We start from the raw sequence: 21198 nt of genomic DNA on the forward strand, positions 1-21198 counted from the left end.
TAGTCTGGTAAACGCATCCGTCCTAAGAACATTTCCGAATGGTACTCTGAAGTATCCATAATAACAACCTACAACAGACTTTGATCTGTGATGGACAAACCAGAGGCTTTCTGTCGACTGCCTATCCAGCAGACGGACCGGCGATCGCAGCGAGGGACAGCAAAGGCATACACTCGTAAACATGTCAATTGCAATTTATTTTCGAATGAGCGGTTGTTCATGTTCATAGTATTAGCAATATCTAAGAGTGTAGTTATGAGCTCTGAGTTTCCTGCTCTTGAGCGGTCCCCACTCCTTTCCTTTGTCTACCAAGCCGTCATATCGGTTCCGTCCACTACGGACTTTTTATTTGTATCACGTAGTAACCAATGTATGACCTATTTTGTGTGTGTGTGTGTGTTTATGTAATTCTGCGATTTATTTACTAACTAACTTCATAAATAATTAAGCCAATTTGTATATCGCTGATTCATGATCTATGCTACGGTTCGTGCAGATATCCAAGGGTTTGCGACATTCAGAATATGACTGATGAGGTAATAATACATTAATAAGTGACTGTAATCGATAAGATATGAAAATATCTGAAGAGTGAATATTAGGAAATAGAGACTCTTTAAACATTTTCCCGTGGTGCTCCAACTTCCTAGTTAATTAAAGTTACATGATTAGTTTAATCGCATAATTCAATTACACATAGAGAATTGATTTTATAACATACAGTCCTTTACATTTAATGACAGCAAATGCTACAACAACACAGCATAAGTAAGCATCACACACACGCACACTTTGTTCCTTTTAGTGTTCATGTTTTCTAAATTCACAATTGTTAATGTTGTCGTTAATATTGATGATGAACTTTGGATTTTCAAAGACATTTTTTGAAATATAATAAAACATGCTTATGTTGGTTTTCTTTTGTTCTTCACACCAAAAGGTTGAATGTGAAACTTTGATTGTAAGAAAAATATGCTAATATTTTAAATAGCTGTCATGAATTTTCATAATATGTTATCATTGAAATGTGTATCAAACTGTTGAAGAGTGACACAAGAAAATGTCAAACAATAAAATATTTATTGAAATGTGCAAATCATCACTCAAAATAATTATGTTACACAAAATTGATAATATTTTAGACCCATATAAAATACAGATATTACATTATCGGGTCATTTTGACCCGGCATATGCATTCATGGGGCGCCATGTTTACAATACATCTTACGGTTAAAGCTTATTTATGAGAGTCACTATAAAGTGTTACCAAATAACTGAATTGTATCATCAACTCCTATAGCCAGATTACTGGAAGTTAGACAACCCTTTGGGGGAGGATTGTGGACACATTAACACCATAGAGAGAGAGATAGAGCTTAACTCCTGGCAGGATGGATCATGTGACTCCCCCTACAGATGGATCTGTGAAAGAAGTATTTGAAAAAACTCCCATTAACTTTTATAGTCTCCAATTTCATCCTAATGTAAATATCCCACCAATATTTTCAACTATTTTGACACGGCCATTAGTCTAGCCTTTGTATTGCATCCATGTGTATGTATATATATATATATCTATATATATATCTATATTTTAATGCTATTCCAAATAGGCTGGATTCTTGAACTTGAGAACTTTTCATAAATCATGCATTGATATCATATGTGTATATCTCAGGTTAGGATTGGTTCTGTCCTAGGTCTAAGACACCAGTGACTTAAAATCTCCCAGCAAATGGTAGATCACAATAAAGGTGCCAGATATCGTTATTTATAACCATTTTATTTCATCATAAAGAATCAAACTGTAGTGCTCATAGTCATCCCAGTCACTATAGGAGTTAAAAAGTTATAAGGCTAAAGCACAATGGTAATGTAATATATATGCTAAAAATCAAAGTGAGCTCTCTTTATACATGTTAACCTATACAGTGTAACAAAAAATAAAACACTGGTACTTTATGAAGGTATCCTGTTGTTATCTTGTTGAGTACCAACAGGCATGTTTGAGAGGAAAAAGGGGAACTTATTTGTTCACAGTCATATGGTAAGGAGTGAGGTCCTTCCTGTTATATTCAAGAGCCAATCCTTACTCCTGTTTGGGTTTACGCTTCCTGCATAGTCTGAGGCACAGGAAGTGGATTGAACCCACAGTAATGGCTACCAGCACAAACAAAACAGCCAGTAGGACTCCAATCACATCCAGTGAATGATAGGAGTACCAGGGCATCTTGTAAGACTCTGTTCGCAGGTGGGCGGCCCCTTTGTGTCTCATGACAAATTCGATCCAGAAGAGGGCGGTGTCTAGAGGATGCGTGGGCTTGTCCCGGTGCAGGCTTGAGAGCCGCTCCATACTGGTCCTGTAGGACGGATCGTGGAGGACTTCCTGTACAGCCTCCAAGAAGCTCTGGCTGGAGATCTTGGTGACTTCAAGCACCTTGGCCGCTCCATGCACCTCCAGGCGTAAGACATTCTCGAACTGGTCGAAGAGCAGCGGAAGCCCCACCACCGGCACCCCGTGGTACATGGCTTCGTAAAGGCCATTGGTGCCACCGTGGGCCACAAAGGCCTTGACCTTGGGGTGGCCCAGGAGGTCGTTTTGGGGCATCCACTTGACCAGCAGGGTGTTGTTGCCCAGGCCGATGGGTTGCTTGCCCATGTGCCTCCAGATGACCTTCTGGGGAAGTTGGGCGAAAGCGGCGGCGATCTCCGAGGTGATCTCCACGGGCAAGCCTTTGACAAGAGTTCCCAGTGACATCAAGATAACCCCGTGTTCTCCCGAGCTCTGGACAAACTCCTCCAGCTCTGTCGGTAGAGGTTTGGAGGGTTTACATTGGAAGCCTCCAATGTAGACAATGTTGGGCATGGTGGGCCGGGGAAACTCGAACACAAAGTCCACCCGCATGAGCCAGAGGTCCGTTCCCTGCAGAAGGTGGTAGAAGTTTGTACCCGGCTCAAAGTATCTCTTCACCAGCCTATCGTAGTGTGGGCTGATCACGAACATATCAATGATCATGTTGAGGAGGTAGAGGAACACATTCCCAACTCGCTGGCCGAAGGTCATTTGGTCTGAAGTGGCATAACCACCGGTGGGGACATAGGACACGGGCGAGGGGGCCACCACGAAATGCCCCTCTCCGCTGGTGATCCAGCGAACATTGAAGACAGTGGGTAGCCCAAGCTTATGGGCGACCAGGACCCCGACGGGCAGCCCCGGGTCCAAGAGTACCACGTCGTACTGGCTATCCCTCAGGCTCTGCATCAAAGCCTTGTTCTCAAACATCTCCACCACAAACTGACTGGCCTGCTGGTGCATTCCTGACAACGCCGACAGAATGTACGAGTAGAAGGACACAAAAGCCAAAGGCGATGCGCCTTCCCTTTGGATCTGCAGCATTTTGACGAGGAAGGACTCAAAGAAGTCTTGTTTTTCAATGTCCATGCCCCCAGGCACAGTGATGGAGATAGAGCGGTAGTGGGGCGACGACTCCTTGATGTACCAACTGCTGGCCGAGCGCACCACAGTAATCTGGTGACCCCGGGCGTAGAGTCCCTCGATCAGGAGGTTCATGTTGACCCAGTGGCTGCCATCCACGGGGAAGACGAGGATGTTGCCCCCAAGAGCCCCTGGAGGGCCACCGAGGAAGGCCACCGAAACCGCAAGGACGAAACTGGTCACCCCGTTCAGGCCACTCATTGTTCTACTCTGGGAAGAATGAGAGGAATGATGTCAGAATGTATAAGGGTCATTGCATGAAATTAGTCCCTTTTGGGTAGTACAACTTTGTGAAAAAAAGTATACTTTTTATTTCACATAATTTTAACATTCTGTCAGAAAGAGCACATGTTCAACTTAATTAAAAAAAAATTCACATCTTAACTTCCAAAGAAAGTAACAGGGTTGACGATGTCCTTTTAAATCAGCCATAATCAGCCAAGAGGAATGGAAGATTGTTGTCTGCAACAAGGAGGGGCAATTGAATGCAAGCTTCACCCAAATAATTATCTTAAAACATTTCTAGCTTGTCTATCTTTGGGTAACAAGGTTGACGTGTTATGCTAGGGTAGAACCAGCTGACCTGCTTTTACTCTATGATTTTACTAGTAGATGTGCAATGTTTGTTTTGAAAAAAATATTTGAAAAGGAATAGTTTCACCATATTATCGAAAAAGTTAAGTTCACATAATAGCGTTGACCTTCAAATGAGGGACAGGTTGTTGATTTTTTACCTTAAAATTAATCACTCTGTCAAAGCAACAAAATAAGTATAAAGTCATGGGGGGAGGGGGGGCACAGGGGGACATGCCAAACTTTGGCACTTTAGCAAGTCTTTATTCATGTTCAAAATCAGATTTATTGAATTTTACATGTGGTCTATATTAAAGGGCACTTCATTTAATATAGCAGGCTTTTAAGCGCTGAAATTATTTTTTCATTTCATGACACAGTCATGGTCCATAAGTAATCCTTATACTGCTGATGGTAAAGCTACAATGCTCAGATTGGGGAAAAACATGACTCTTTCTTGTAAAAAGAAAAGAAAGAGAAGGGGAAAAAATGTAACTGGCAGAGACTGTGCACTTAGTGATGTGCTCGTCTTACGCAATTTAGCAAAACATTGGAACTGTGGATTACACTTTTCAGCCTTAGTAGGCTATGTACTTTTGTCAAGAGATGAACTGAGTTTAAAGTCCTGATGGACTGAGTTTAAAGTCCTGATGAAATGCATATTGTGGCTAGTCTCCTATGCAAACACACACATTCACTATTCTCTAGGGCATACACTGCAGCAGAGGGGGGACTTAACACCAGCATGTGCATGCAAGAGCATGGTCTCCAAATGACCACTATGGTCGAGCACATATCCTCTTCACCAAAGTCCCATGGGGGGAAAGGGGTAAACATCAACATTTAACTCAGAGAACTATGCATTTAAAAGACAACACTACCTATTCAAATTGTCCTGCAGCACATGAAAATAATACAGTAGATGTATAAAGAAGAGACAATCCAACAGTCCACAAATAGGAAATAAAAATACCTAAGTGTTCCAGTGGCTATATCAAATATCGTATGCAAAAAATATTGAGTTATTGTCTAGATTAGAGAAGGAAGAGAACATTGTAGCCTACCTTACTTCACAAACTCTAAGCAGCAGCGTACTTTGAGCCCCTTCTGGCTTACTGGAGCTGGCAGTCTCGGAATGTTGTATAATGTGGGAGAGGTTAAAGTCAAGGGAGAAAAGAATGTCTATTCACACGGGACAGCAGATTTGTGTGTGTGTGTGAGAGAGCGAGAGAGAGAGAGAGAGTGGGGGGGGGGGGGGGACTAGGCAGCATCTCTTCCCCACTGCAACAACATTTCCACCCCTTCCCGACTCCACCCCCTCAATTTTCTTCCATGCACTGAACAATGTTTCCCACCTCAAGGTATATAGAAAAACATAGCCTGTTGTGACTGAGATAAACTGCAGACTGAGGCATTCTCAGGGAAACAACATTCTATAAACAAAGCAATAGAGAGAATTTTGCTAAACGTAATAAAGAGACATATTTGACACACATCAGGAATAACCCTTGTACTAAGAATCTTTATGTACACACGCTGGTGCATTGCGTGTGTGTCTGTGTCTGAGTCTGTGTGTTTGAGTGGACGTACAGTGTCAAAAATGCTTATTTCATTGAAATCCGGGCTTAGTTAACACAGGAGTTAATCATTGGACAAATGTTGAAATTGCAGAGCTGCATTTTTGTCGAAGCTAAATCCACAATAGCGTGTCATCTCATGGATACTTAGGGATTTTGGCAACTCTACTTCCCCCCCAGAGTCAGATGAACTCCTGGATACCAGTTTATGTCTCTGTGTCCAGTATGAAAAAAGTTAGAGATGGTTTCACAAGCCAATGCTAACTAGCGTTAGAGCAATGACTGGAAGTCTATATTGCGCTAACGCTAGCGCAATAAAAGTATCCGTTTAAAGATTGGCTTGCACTCTCGACAGTCCGAGGTAAATTCTTGTTTGAGAAATTCCTCTTTGCAAAGAAGCCATTTTTGTTCCTTTTTGACCATTTTAAATGAAAACAATCACAGTAAGTTACTTAAGTGTTACCCAGAAATGATTTGATATTGAGTTAAGGGCTGCATTGAACCTGCAAGAATTTTAGTGAGGGCAATTGATTGATCTTGAGTGCTTTTTCAGTGACACAAAACACAAGTGTTTAGTATTTTTCTCAACTCTGATCTGATTTAATCAACCAAGATGACAACATTTCACAAAGGACATACACAGACACACAAATGCACAGATCAGAGTTCAGAAAAATACTAACACACTTGTGTGTCACTGACAAAAAACTCTCAAGATCAATCAATAGGCCCCACTGAAGGGTGTTTTCACACATACAGTGCATTCGAAAGTATTCAGACCCCTTGACCTTTTCCCCGTTTTGTTACATTACAGCCTTATTCTAAAATGTATTACATTTGTTTTTTTCCTCATCAACCTACACACAATACCCAAAAATGACAAAGCAAAATAAAACTAAATAGGTTTTTAGAAATGTTTGCAAATTGATATAAAAAACAACAACTGAAATGTCACATTTACATAAGTATCCAGACCCTTTACTCAGTACTTTGTTGAAGTACCTTTGGCAGTGATGACAGCCTCGACTATTCTTGGGTATGAAGCTATAAGCTTGGCACACCTGTATTTGGGGAGTTTCTCACATTCTTCTCTGCAGTTCCTCTCAAGCACTGTCAGGTTGGATGGGCAGTGTCGCTGCACAGCTATTTTCAGGTCTCTCCAGAGATGCTCGATCGGGTTCAAGTCTGGGCTCTAGCTGGGCCACTCAAGGACATTACGAGACTTGTCTCGAAGCCACTCATGCATTGTCTTGGCTGTGTGCTTGGGGTCGTTTTCCTGTTGGAAGGAGAACATTCTCCCCAGTCGGAGGTCCTGAACTCTCTGGAGCAGGTTTTCATCAAAGATCTCTCTGTTCTTTGCTCCATTCATCAATCCCTCGATCCTGACTAGTCTCCCAGTCCCTGCTGCTGAAAAACAACCCCCACAACATGTTGCTGCCACCACCACCATGCTTCACCGTAGGGATGTGCCAGGTTTCCTCCAGACGTGACGCTTGGCATTCAGGCCAAAGAGTTCAATCTTGGTTTCATCAAACCAGAGAATCTTGTTTCTCATGGTCTGGGTGTCCTTTAGGTGCCTTTTGGTAAACTCCAAGCGGGCTGTCACGTGCCTTTTACTGAGGAGTGGCTTCCGTCTGGCCACTCTAACATAAAGGCCTGATCGGTGGATTGCTGCAGAGATGGTTGTCCTTCTGGAAGGTTCTCCCATCTCCACAGAGGAACTCTGGAGCTCAGTCAGAGTGATCATTGGGTTCTTGGTTACCTCCCTGACCAAGGCCCTTCTCCCTTTATTTATCAGTTTGGCCGGGCAGCCAGCTCTAGGAAGAGTCTTGGTGGTTCCAAACTTCTTCCATTTAAGAAAGATGGAGGCCGCTGTGTTCTTTAGGACCTTCAATGCTGCAGAAATGTTTTGGTACCCTTCCACAGATCTGTGTCTCTACTCAATCCTATCTCGGAGCTCTATGGATATTTCCTTCAACTCCATGGCTTGATTTTTGCTCTGACATGCACTGTCAACTGTGGGACCCTATAGACAGGTGTGTGCCTTTCCAAATCTTGTCCAATCAATTGAATTTACCACGTGGGCTCCAATCAATTTGTAGAAACATCGCAAGGATGATCAATGGAAACAAGATGGACCTGAGCTGAATTTCGAGTCTCATAGCAAAGGGTCTGAATACTTATGTAAACAAGGAATTTCAGTTTTTTATATTTAACACATTTGCCAAAATTTCTAAAAACCTGTTTTCGCCTTGAAATTATGGGGTATTGTGTGTAGATTGATGAGGGAAAACATTTATTTAATCAATTTTAGAATAAGACTGTAATGTAAGAAACTGTGTGAAAAAGGGAAGGGGTATGAATAATTTCCAAATGCACTGTAGTTCTCATCAATAGTTCGAATCAGAGTTGTAATTCTATTTTTATTTGGCCCGCTTGATTTCACAATGTCACAATAACTAAAATGCCTAAACAAAACCACATGTCCATGCAAGTCATTTGTTTATTGGAGAAAAAGGTTCACGTTTAATCCATCTATGATTATCATGAAGCATCACTTGTGTGTCTCAAACTTTATTTTTGTTTCAATTGGTCTTCGTATAACATGCGGGAGGAAACAGATCAATAGCCGCTCTAACTGCAACGTGAATAGCCTATATTCAGTAGGCTATTCTATATACCCAGAATAGCCCACATCTCCCCTAATCTGCATTGGATGCGCTCATAAATATGCTGCTACTCACATAATGTTTGAGAGATATAAAGTTATGGTACTGTGTGCATTTCATCAAATGCTCACCGTCAAACAACTAATAATATTGCGCGCCTCTGGTTCTTACCTGTGTTTGGTCTGGAATGCGTTCTCACCTGCATTGAACCGCACCACGGTTCAAATGGAATCGGACCAAGACCAGTCTTTTTGAGCGAACCGTGGTGCGTTGTTCAGCACGCTCCCGAGTGCCCATAGTGTTCACACCAGTCAAATCAAATCAAATCCAATTTTATTTGTCACATACACATGAGTAACAATATAACTATAGACTGTCCCCTCGCCCTGACACGGGCGCGAACCAGGGACCCTCTGCACACATCAACAACAGTCACCCACGAAGCATCGTTACCCATCGCTCCACAAAAGCGGTGGCCCTTGCAGAGCAAGGGGAACTACTACTTCAAGGTTTCAGAGCAAGTGACGTAACCGATTGGAAGGCTACTAGCGTGCACCACCGCTAACTAGCTAGCAATTTCACATCCGTTACACATGGTTAGCAGATGTTAATGCGAGTGTAGCGAAATGCTTGTGCTTCTAGTTCCGACAATGCAGTAATAACCAACGAGTAATCTAACCTAACAATTCCACAACTACTACCTTATACACACACGTGTAAAGGGATAAATAATATGTACATAAAGATTTATGAATGAGTGATGGTACAGAACGGCATAGGCAAGATGCAGTAGATGGTATAGAGTACAGTATATACATATGAGATGAGTAATGTAGGGTATATAAACATAAAGTGGCATAGTTTAAAGTGGCTAGTGATACATGTATTACATAAAGATGGCAAGATGCAGTAGATGATATAGAGTACAGTATATACATATACATATGAGATGAGTAATGTAGGGTATGTAAACATTATATTAAGTGGCATTGTTTAAAGTGGCTAGTGGTACATTTTTACATAATTTCCATCAATTCCCATTATTAAAGTGGCTGGAGTTGAGTCAGTATGTTGGCAGCAGCCACTAAATGTTAGTGGTGGCTGTTTAACAGTCTGATGGCCTTGAGATAGAAGCTGTTTTTCAGTCTCTCGGTCCCTGCTTTGATACACCTGTACTGACCTCGCCTTCTGGATGATAGCGGGGTGAACAAGCAGTGGCTCGGGTGGTTGTTGTCCTTGATGATCTTTATGGCCTTCCTGTGACATCGGGTGGTGTAGGTGTCCTGGAGGGCAGGTAGTTTGCCCCCGGTGATGCGTTGTGCAGACCTTCTGAAGAGCCTTACGGTTGTGGGCGGAGCAGTTGCCGTGATACAGCCCGACAGGATGCTCTCGATTGTGCATCTGTAGAAGTTTGTGAGTGCTTTTGGTGACAAGCCAAATTTCTTCAGCCTCCTGAGGTTGAAGAGGCGCTGCTGCGCCTTCTTCACAGCGCTGTCTGTGTGGGTGGACCAATTCAGTTTGTCCGTGATGTGTACGCCGAGGAACTTAAAACTTACTACCCTCTCCACTACTGTCCCGTCGATGTGGATAGGGGGGTGCTCCCTCTGCTGTTTCCTGAAGTCCACAATCATCTCCTTTGTTTTGTTGACGTTGAGTGTGAGGTTATTTTCCTGACACCACACTCCGAGGGCCCTCACCTCCTCCCTGTAGGCCGTCTCGTCGTTGTTGGTAATCAAGCCTACCACTGTAGTGTCGTCCGCAAACTTGATGATTGAGTTGGAGGCGTGCATGGCCACGCAGTCGTGGGTGAACAGGGAGCACAGGAGAGGGCTCAGAATGCACCCTTGTGGGGCCCCAGTGTTGAGGATCAGCGGGGTGGAGATGTTGTTACCTACCCTCACCACCTGGGGGCGGCCCGTCAGGAAGTCCAGTACCCAGTTGCACAGGGCGGGGTCGAGACCCAGGGTCTCGAGCTTGATGACGAGTTTGGAGGGTACTATGGCGTTAAATGCTGAGCTGTAGTCGATGAACAGCATTCTCACATAGGTATTCCTCTTGTCCAGATGGGTTAGGGCAGTGTGCAGTGTGGTTGCGATTGCATCGTCTGTGGACCTATTGGGTCGGTAAGCAAATTGGAGTGGGTCTAGGGTGTCAGGTAGGGTGGAGGTGATATGGTCCTTGACTAGTCTCTCAAAGCACTTCATGATGACGGAAGTGAGTGCTACGGGGCGGTAGTCGTTTAGCTCAGTTACCTTAGCTTTCTTGGGAACAGGAACAATGGTGGCCCTCTTGAAGCATGTGGGAACAGCAGACTGGGATAAGGATTGATTGAATGCATGCTCTGAGGAAACTGACTAAACTAAGGGGGAAACGTGCCAGACATAGGAAAAATCACTCCAAGCCAATTTGGTGTGAAAGCCCTTTAATAACTCACGTGCATGCATGCTTAAGTGTCTCATTATGTAATATTGTGTGTGAACACTGTAATCTTGGTGAATTAAATCAGAGTTGAAAAAAAATACAAATACTTGTGTTGTGTGTCACTGAAAAAGCACTCAAGATCAATCAATTGCCCTCACTAAAATGTTACCCAATTGTGCCCAGTGGGAAGGGGGAAATGAAAACCTCCTGTTACTGTCAGAAAAGTTTGGAACTCTCTTTTATTGGTCTTTTAACTAATTTACTGCCTGTGATGTAACCAGGCAGGTCAAAACTCCATCCTACCTAAATAGGCTGAAATTTCAGGCGGCCTTTTTAATCAGCTCTTACACTAAAAGGGCATTATTAACATTTTTTATAATTTCACAGCATTACTTCAACCTCATAGTGTGAAGATATATACTGAGTGTACAAACCAATAGGAACACCTTCCTAATATTGAGTTGCGCCCCCTTTTGCCCTCAGAACAGCCTCAATTCATTGGGGCATGGACTCTACAAGGTGTCGAAATCGTTCCACAGGGATGCTGGCCCATGTTGACTCAGTTATGTCAAGTTGGCTGGATGGCCTTTGGGTGGTGGACCATTCTTTACACAGACGGGAAACTGTTGAGCGTGAAAAACCCAGCAGCGTTGCAGATCTTGACACACTCAAACCGGTGCACCTGGCACCTACTACCATACACCGTTCAAAGGCACTTAAATATTTTGTCTTGCCCATTCACCCTCTGAATGGCACACATACACAATCCATCTCTCAATTATCTCAAGGCTTGAAAATCCTTATTCAACCTGTCTCCTCCCCTTCATCTACACTGATTGAAGTGGATTTAACAAGTGACATCAATAGGGGATCGTAGCTTTCACCTGGATTTACCTGGTCAGTCCATGTCATGGAAAGAGCAGGTGTCCTTAATGTTTATACACCCAGTGTATATTAATCACAAGAAAATCCTGTTTTTGACTGCACTGGACTTTTAACTAACTCAAAAGTGCAAGCCAATGTTTAACCATGAGATAACATGCTATTGTGGATTTACCTTCAACAACAACGCAGCTCTGCAATGATGTCAACTTTTGTCTAATGATTAACACCTGTGTTAACTAAGGCCTGTGATTCAGTTAAAGACGCATTGTCGACATTGTACTTGATTTCTAAAGGTAATTTACGTTTGAGCCGACATACGTAGAGTTTCCCCTGAATGTGATCCAAGAACATCAGGGAAATTCCCTTTGAAGGCCCATTGTCGACAATACTCCTTTGATTGAATCCTAGAGGAAATCAACATAATCGAACTCGACAAAATATGACTAATATATTCCATTTAGCGGACTCACTTTAGTGAAGTGAGTGCATACAAAAGAAAATGTCACTCTTTGCTGGTTCAGCTCTTCTCGTTCTCTAGTAAGAGACGTAGTGCATAAGAGGCCAGGCGGCCAGCCATCCTTCCTGTTTCAGTGAGATTCATGTTCCATTAATAAGTAAGCTGCTTTCGTAACACCCCCTCGCTCTCCTTGCATACGTGTTAATAGTCAAACGCTTAGTCAACCATGAATCCACCCCTAACCTCCCAATCCCCAAGTATCACGAGTGTGTGACAGCATGAGACAGGGGTGGCGCATTGAGAACCTATAGCAGATACGTATGTCTCCTCGCTAGTTGTCTTTCTGTGGCTTTGCGGACAGTTTCTGAACACTTTCTTCTGAAGCTGCAAGAAAGACCTTTGTATTGAAAGGCATCAGCTTTGAATCACAGGGCACCATGAATCGGAAAGAATACATCTAGTCGTAGTCCAATTTTTGGGGTGTTGCTATCTTTTACATTTTTGGAAGACTACAGCAACAGCATGTCAACCAGAAAGGCATATCTTCGTTCTGTGGGTTTGGCCCTTCTAGCTCTGGCAGGCTGGTGGTCCCTGTGTGCTGCTGATGTGGGGGACTTCGCCCCATGTCTGAACTTCTTCTACAGGTCGTGGCCACCCAAGGGTCTGTCGGGGACCCCCATCTGTCAGCGCTATGAGAACCAGTACCACTTCGCCTCGCTGTACAGCCGCCCACGACGCTCGCCAAGGTTCTCTGCCTACATGTTCAGCCCGCCAGAAGGGAAAAGGCCCCCAGCAAACTGGAAGTTTGAGCCACAGGTAACAAATTACTTAAAGGGAAAGTTAAGGGTTTTAAAACTTGATGTTAGATGTTTCCTTCACCTGAAAGTAGTCTATCACCGTTAAGTATGTCAAACCAAATAATTGAGCAGATATCATTTGATTTGGCCATGACATTTTGGAAAACACACGGTTGCTCCTATCACTCCTATCACTCCTGCTCCTATCATTCCTATCACTCCTATCACTCCTACTTCTATCATTGATTTTTAGCTAGCAGTGCCAAAAGTTAGCTGATGTTTGTAGTGGCTGTTAAAAGTTAAAGGGATACTCCGGGATTTTGGCAATGAGGCCCTTTATTTATTTCCCCAGAGTCAGATAAACTTGTGAATACCATTTGTATGTCTCTGTGTCCAGTATGAAGGAAGTTAAGAGGTAGTTTCGCGAGCCAATGCTAACTAGCGTTAGAGCAATGACTGGAAGTATATGGGCATCTGCTACCATATCTGACTTCCAGTCACTGCGCTGGTTAGCATTGGCTCGCAAAACTACCTCTAACTTCCTTCATACTGGACACAGATACATAAAATGGTATCCACAAGTTCAGCTGACTCTAGCGAAGTACATAAATGGCCTCATTGCCAAAATCCCAAGTATCACTTTCAATTGTAAAATTCTGAACTTCCCCTTTGAAGGGACATTACACCCCATAATCAAACTTTGTTAGAGGTTTTAAGACTACAAAGTATTCTATTGACAAGAGGAATCCACGTCCCAAGCCATCTGTTTTGTAGATCCAGCTATACTCTATAATCTAAAATGAATTGAACAGGTAAACACCATATCATTTCCAGATTCTCTCATATTTACATTAGACTACTTTGGAGTTATAAAAACATCTGACAAAATTAGATTTTAGAGTGTAATATCCCTTTAATGAAATTGGGATTCAGAGGGTGATTAAACAGCCATCACAATCTATTGGTTTACGCATAACACTGAATTTTGAAAATAAGAAATTGTTATGCTATTTGTAAATAACAAGCATGACTGGAGTGTTCTGTACTAGATTTAAAAAGAGGAAATGCTCATTTAAAAAAACGAGAACAGACACATTTGTGGTTGGCATAGAGCCTCATCATCTGCAGACAATTATGTTTCTCAGTTCACTGAAGCCAAAATGTACTGTGCCATGGTTTGTCTTGTTGGGAAAGCCCCCACTTACTGCAACATTCAACACAAGATAGCTTCTTCAAAAACTCCCATTTTCTAACCCTTAACGCTTTGTTGACCCTCAACATTTCCCCTTTCCAGTTAGCCAACGGCACAGCGGATGGCAACATGACCCCCTTCCCACTAGGTGAGCTGGACCCGAATGTGGTGAACAGCCAGGCCGTCCAGCTGGACTATACCAACTCCTCCTACACTCGGGGGCACCTCAACCCCAGCCTTCACCACCGGACCCAGGAGGGCCGCTCGTCCACCTTCACCCTGACCAACGTGGTCCCTCAGAAGGTTGGCTCCAACAACGGGCCCTGGGAGACACTGGAGAACCAGGTCAACCACACTCTGGGCTCCTACTGCCTCGGTGTGGCCTACGTTGTGACGGGGGTTATTCCCTACCTGGACAACAAGCACTGGATCAAGGGTCATCGAGTGGCAGTGCCGGAGTACATGTGGTCAGCCTACTGCTGCCCTAAGTACAACAAGAGTCTACTTAACAAGGTTAATCTTAGCAAGGTTTTCCCCACGTATGCTGCTATTGGACGCAATGACCCAAACAGCACAGAAGAGATTGTGCCCATTGACAAAAGCCGTCACAAAAGGTTCTGGGGTTACGATGTAAGGCGTATGCCTCTGGATACGTTGGAGATGTACCTGAAGAAGCGATTTGGGACCGTCATCAGTGTGTTTTATGAACAATGCTCTGGGTTACAATGACCATATCTCCCATATGCATATCTAATAGATTATCAAGTTCATGTTCTAAGGGGGGTGTATTGTAATGGATCATGTGTGCATAGACAGCAAAATTACATTTTTTCCCAATTAATTTGGCACTAACATCACAAGTAGGTGCTTCTACACCTGGATTACTAGCTGTTTGGGGTTTTAGGCTGGGTTTCTGTACAGCACTTCGAGATATTAGCTGATGTACGAAGGGCTATATAAAATAAACTTGATTGATTGATTGAAGTAGTATGTCCTCAATTTTAGCACACGTGCTCTTAAAATGGTCATGATTGCTCAACAGTCTAGGTAAGAAGTAAATCATGGACATCAAAAATATGGTAACACTTTATATATAACAGTGTCAAAATAATGTCATACGCATGAAATGTGTCCCAAATGTCATAATAAAATGTCACTGAAAGTCAAACTACAAGAGTCTCATTTTGAAGCATTGGAAACAGTTATGACATACACTCAGTTGCCAGTTAATTAGGTACACCCCTCTAGTATCAGATTGGATGCCCATTTGCCTCCAGAACAGCCTGAATTCTTCAGGGCATGGATTCTACAAGGTGTGGCGTTCAAATATTACTCAATTGGTATCAAGGAACTACGTGTGTCAGGGAAACATTCCCCACACCATTACACCACTGTCACAAGCCTGTACCGTTGACCTTAGGTAGGATGGGGCAATAGACTCATGCTGCTTATGCCAAATCCTAACTCTGCCATGAGCATGACGCAACCGGATCCGGGATTCGTTGGACCAGGCAATATTTTTCCACACCTCAATTGTCCAGGGTTGGTGATCGCGTGCTCTCTGGAGCTGCTGCTTCTTAATTTTAGCTGATAGGAGTGGAACCCGGTGTGGTCATCTGATGCAATAGCCTATCCAGTGACAACGACCGAACAAGTTGTGCTTTCCGGGATGCTGTTCTGCACACCACTGTTGTACTGCGCCGTAGTTTCCCTATTTGTGGCCCGCCTGTTAGCTTGCACGATTCTTGCCATTCTCCTTCGACCTCTCGCATCAACGAGCTGTTTTTGCCCAAAGCACTGTGGCTGACTGGATGTTTTTTGTTTGTCGCACCATTCTCAGTAAACCCTAGACACTGTCATGCGTGAAAAGCCCAAGAGGCCATCTGTTTCTGAGATACTGGAACCGGCAGGCCTGGGACCGACAATATACCACACTCAAAGTCGCTTAGGTCACTCATTTGACCCATTCTAACGTTCAATCAAACAGTAACTGAGGTTGTGTCTACACTTGTCACTTACATTGGACTTCTGCGATCAGAATACGAAGATCGCATTGAAAAGACGGGTCTAAGATGCACAAAAGTCGCATTGTGGTCTGATTAAGTTCAGATCTGGCTGAACACTTCGGGTGGTGGTCAGGGATGTATTGTGTGCGGATTTCTTCTCAGTCTGGACACAATCAGGTTACCGAAAGCGCATACAGTGGGCGACGTCATCAGCACTTCTTCCACAAATCTCCAGAAAACTTGTGTTTTGGGACCGAGAGGCACCTTATCATTATACAGTTAGAGGCAATACGTTCCTAGCATGTGAGGAAGGTGTTTGCTGGCCTCATAAGTACTTGCCAGCTAGCTAATATTTAGAAAAATGTTTTTTTTTTTTGGGCTAGAGTTATGCTAACCCGTTTTCAATCTCTTTAGCGTTGCTTGCTATTCCACTGTTTGTAGAATGCATACTGGCATTTGAATATAGCGCTCAGCATCCTTAAGTTATTGGGTGTCAGTCAGAGTTGTTCAATAGTGTATTTAGTGAATGGGCAAACAAATGATGTTGATATAAGTCATGATATTTGGAAAAGTGTTGATTTCCAACGAGTGTATTTGATGGGTTTAATTTCTGTAGCTAGCTTGGCTGGCTAGTCAATTCGGTAGATACTGGCTGGCTAGCGAGCTGAGACCAAAGAGATAAGAGAAAGTTTTTCTGAGGCACACATCTTCTGACAGTGAAACAGTGCCCCCCCGTGGACTGACGCTGAACTTTACTAGAACTAGATATTGACACCTGTTTAGAATGGGCAATGTTGAGTTGGTAGAACAGGCAAAATAAAAATGTATCTTATAGGTAATTTCCATGTAGGCTATGTAACTATTTGTGAAAAAACTGCCCATTACTAAATTGGTGAAATTATTTCATTGAGCTTTTATTTGTATTACTATTTTTATTCACTTAGCAACAATGCTTACTTTTTCTTTTGATGTTGCATTGTCGAGAGGTTACCCTGCAAGTAAGCATTTCATTGAACTGTGTACTCCATGTATATCATGTGTATATGATAAACACAGGAGGTTGGTGGCACCTTAATTGGGGAGGACGGGCTCGTGGTAATGGCTGGAACGGATGAGTGGAATGGTATCAAATATGGTTTCCATGTGTTTGATGCCATTCCATTTGCTCCAATCCAGACATTAGTATGTGCCGTCCTCCCCGCAGCAGCCTCCACTTATGACAAATAAAAAAAACTTGAACTTGAACGTAGAAGGGAAGAGGGAGGGAAGCCAGTAAGAGAGGGGAAAAGATGGCTAACCTTGTGGTTAGATTGTAGGTGAACAAAACTGACTTGCAAAAAATGTCCACCAGAGCTGTTGCCAGAGAATTTAATGTTAATTTCTCTATCATAAGCTGCCTCCAATATCGTTTGAGAGAAATTGGCAGTACGTCCAACTGGCCTCACAACCGCAGACCACATGTATCAACAAACTACACACAATACCCCATAATAGGGGTATTTTTTTTTATGTATGCAAATTTATAAATATCAAATTTAAATAAGTATTCAGACAGTTTACACAGTACTTTGTTGAAGCACCTTTGGCAGCGATTACAGCCTGGAATCTTCTTGGGTATGACTCTACAAGCTTGGCACACCTGCATTTGTGGAGTTTCTCCCATTATTTTTGGCCATAGTCATACATACTGTAATAGCATAACACAACAGATTAGATCAACTGGAATGACACTCTCACTCAAGGTTGCACAAACCAAGCACCAAAAATATTAGAATGAGCCGCTGCCCCTACAGTTTAATTATCACTAAAAGAGGAAAGAACCATTTTTCTGAACTGCAAAGGACCAATGAAAGGGTCAGTATGGTTTCACATGGAACCATCACCTTTCAAAAACCCACGAGGAACCCTCATTTTTTTGTGTGTAGCCTAATCAGTAGTCTATAACCAACGTTTTATTAAAATATAATTAGCAGCAAAACAGTCAACAGACATTCCTGTATTTTCTTTACATTGGACATTTTTGTCCATGCAGCTTCTGTGAAAGCTTTGGACTCATTAGGCCAATATGTCCGATGCCCATGGAATGAAAGGTGTCAATGACTGTAGGAAGTCTGTTTAGGAACATCAAATTATTACAATAGACTGGTTATTGTTTTTCCCGGGAATTCCAATCGCTGTCTTTGGTGCTGAATCCGCTTGTAGCCAAGGCTGTTTGCCTGTTCGTTTGTTAACATTTCATGTGGCAAATTCACTAACACGCCATATCAACGGCAATGGTAGGCTAATTGTATTATAACCAGTGACGACCTGTCATTCAGGTCAGGTGAGGCAAGGCCCCACCTGTTTTGAGTCCCACATTTTTTGCCGAAAAATTTATTCTGGGTGGGGGGTTGCCTGGTTTGCATGTTATTTTGGCATTAATATGTATCACATATCAGTTTGCAAACAATGTACAAAATTATAATAAAAATCATTGAGTTATAAAGCCGTATACAAACATGGTGGGTTTTTTTTGCTTTCTTGAGTAAGGCAGCTCCAAAATGCAGGTGTTTCAGCCTAGCTCAGTGCTTTCTGTGGTGGTGGGGGTAGCCAGCAGAAAATATGGAATGTAGGGGTTGGTAATGTTCTCTAGTTGAGCCGTGATTGGCTCAGTGTTCTGTCAGTCATGGGGACACTACGTCACCGCCCAATCTAAGGTTAGAGCTCGGAAATTCAAGCCGCTTGGGTGCTGCCATTGAGTTACAATAGAAGTGCCCATCCAAGAAGGCTCAAGGTCATTGGCCACAGATAAAATGACATCAAATCACGTTATATCTACAGTAGCTTTGATTGGACTGATCATGTCAACATCATACTTTCAAAAGCTTAGCTAGCAGTCATCATCATGAATCAAGTCGACAATCTACTGGCAAATCCTTTTTAATCTTTGTCATATGAAGAGAAATTATGAAGAGAAATTATAGATTAAACATATCGGTGCTCATCTGCCATTGGACATGAACATTACACAACAAGTTGTAAATTGCAAAATTTAACAATGAGTGGTTTGAAAGGAATCAGTGGCTAACTGCAAGCATTGCAAAGCAGTCACTAGCCTGCTATTCAGTGGAGTGGCTGTGTAGTCCCAAGTATGGGTTTAAGGTTCTCTTTTCCAAGCTTAAAATTATAGCCATTCAACATTGGTCATGCTGTCAATCCAGCATGATTTCTACCGTGCTCAAAACAACTGGAAACTCGGAACTGGGAAATCTGACTTCAGTGAGTTCAAGACAACTCGGAATTCGGGAAAAAAACGAGCTCCAACTGGGAAAATACGTTTTGAACGGTCATTCAACTCGAAATTGTAAGTTGAGAACTTTGGTCCCTTTCTAGAGCTACGACCTGAAGATCACTGACGTCATCATGATTCGACCTTATTTTTTCCGAGTTCCCAGTTGTCTTGAAAGCAGGAAGGGGAGTACCATCCTCCTCAGTGAATTTTATAAAAATATAAATTGTAAAACATTTAAAAAGTTATCCTTTTTAGATAAAACTATACTAAATATAATCACGTCACCAAATAGCTGATTAAAAGACAATATTTGGCAAAGAAGGTCTACAATAGCCTCAACAGCACTCAACAGCACTCTGTTGGGTAGCACAATGTTGTAGCCATGTTGTAGCTAGCTTCTGTCCTCCTCTGGGTACACTGACTTCAATACAAAACCTAGGAGGCTCATGGTTCTCACCCCCTTCCATAGACTTACACAGTAATTATGGCAACTTCCAGAGGACATCTTCCACCTAATCAAAGCTACAGCTAGCTAGCACTGCAGTGCATAAAATGTGGTGAGTAGTTGACTCAAAGAGAGAGAAAGACAATAGTTGAACAGTTTTGAACAAATTAATTTCTTCCAAAATGAAGGAGAAGAAAGAGAGAAATAGAGAGATATTGTCATTTTTTCACTATCACTTACTTAGCTAGCAAATGCAGCTAGCTAGTTTAGCCTACAGACACACCCTGCTGAAACAGAGGGATGCTATGTTAGCTAGCTGGCTATGACTTTCCAACACAACACTGGAACTCTTCTTCCAAGTCAAGGTAAGTTTTTGGTATTACTAATTTATTGCCACCGGGGCCCGCACTGCTAACTGACTGTACACTAATGTTACTGCATGATTATAGCGGGTTTACTAGCTCATTAGTTCTATTAGCTATGTTGACTATGACGTTACTTTAGCTAATATGGTGACAGCGATGTAGGCTGTTTGTAGAGGTTTGGCTTGGAACGTGTTTTCCACAAACTTCATATACAGCAGATTTGTGGTAAATTGAAGTCCTCAAGCGAAGGGAAGAGAAGGAATACAACGTGGCTGTTATGAGAGTGAACTCTGTTAATGTGTGATCAGGGGTATATTCATTCTGCCGACTCTGTTGAAAAACATTTTTTAAACAGAAGCAAACAGAACAAACGGGGATAAACATACCTGAATTTGTCCAATAGAATTTCTCGGTATTGAATGTCACTCTGTCACCTCAAATTTGTCTCTTGACCTGTGTGCATCTACGTTGTAAACTTTCATTCATAGGTTGTAGCAACCTCATGATGGGTATAGGGAAAATTTGAGTATCATATAGTAGCATAAACCTATCGCTGTAACATTGAACTGGGTGAATGGAATATGAATGAGAGTCATCCAATACACTGTAATAGAAATAAGGCCATGCTCATGAAAAAACAATGGTCCTCCCTCATCTTAAATGGCACTGACCGCCACTTTAGCCCATGTGCCTCACCCTAATAATTTGGTATATTTTCCCCTGTTAATTTTGCCTACTGTTCTGACTTGGTGGTGCACATGTAGCCTATAACCTGTTTTAGAGAAATGTAATCATCAAATATCGTAAGAGCTTTCATTGTCTGCTTATATGCCCCCTTTATTTATCCTATGGTTCTGACTTGGTGTACAGGGAGAACACTGTAAGAATGACCCATGTACTGAATTCTGTCGCTGTACATTTCAAAAGTGCTGAACAAGTAGTTATATTGACTACGTCTGTCCTAGCTCGCTCATTGTCTTAATCGAAATGATGGATTGCCTCTTATCTGTTTGTCGTTTTCTTATGCTATAGTTTGTACCTC

The 21198-nt window shown here is 42.5% G+C and overlaps 2 protein-coding genes across 5 annotated transcripts; one reads left to right on the forward strand and one right to left on the reverse strand.

Moving 5' to 3' along the window:
- Positions 1-1063: 1063 nt before the first annotated feature.
- Positions 1064-5291, reverse strand: LOC129855075 (UDP-glucuronosyltransferase 2A2-like). 4 transcript variants are annotated; one of them, XM_055922402.1, is made up of 2 exons: positions 5141-5291; positions 1064-3703 (listed from the first exon to the last, which is right to left on the reverse strand). In XM_055922402.1, the coding sequence occupies exon 2, from the start codon at positions 3697-3699 to the stop codon at positions 2092-2094; it is 1608 nt and encodes a 535-aa protein (XP_055778377.1). In that variant the 5' UTR covers positions 3700-3703; positions 5141-5291; the 3' UTR covers positions 1064-2091. The 4 variants fall into 4 exon arrangements, with proteins under 4 accessions (XP_055778377.1, XP_055778366.1, XP_055778357.1 ...); XM_055922391.1 differs by having other exon boundaries at positions 1064-3708; XM_055922382.1 differs by having other exon boundaries at positions 5136-5291.
- A 7041-nt stretch (positions 5292-12332) lies between these two features.
- On the forward strand, positions 12333-15237 carry LOC129855090 (endonuclease domain-containing 1 protein-like). Its single transcript, XM_055922414.1, has 2 exons — positions 12333-12896; positions 14172-15237. Exons 1-2 carry the CDS (start codon positions 12603-12605, stop codon positions 14796-14798), a joined length of 921 nt encoding a protein of 306 aa, XP_055778389.1. The 5' UTR covers positions 12333-12602; the 3' UTR covers positions 14799-15237.
- Positions 15238-21198: the final 5961 nt, after the last annotated feature.

Source organism: Salvelinus fontinalis, chromosome 1, assembly GCF_029448725.1.
Source record: "Salvelinus fontinalis isolate EN_2023a chromosome 1, ASM2944872v1, whole genome shotgun sequence".
Classification (NCBI taxonomy): domain Eukaryota; kingdom Metazoa; phylum Chordata; class Actinopteri; order Salmoniformes; family Salmonidae; genus Salvelinus; species Salvelinus fontinalis.

Excerpts from the sequence above, each read along its gene's own strand:
- LOC129855075 (XM_055922402.1), bottom strand. The coding sequence starts at position 3,699 with ATGAGTGGCCTGAACGGGGTGACCAGTTTCGTCCTTGCGGTTTCGGTG.
- LOC129855090 (XM_055922414.1), top strand. The coding sequence starts at position 12,603 with ATGTCAACCAGAAAGGCATATCTTCGTTCTGTGGGTTTGGCCCTTCTA. Across the intron at positions 12,897-14,171 it reads ACTGGAAGTTTGAGCCACAG|TTAGCCAACGGCACAGCGGA; the intron begins GTAACAAATTAC and ends TCCCCTTTCCAG.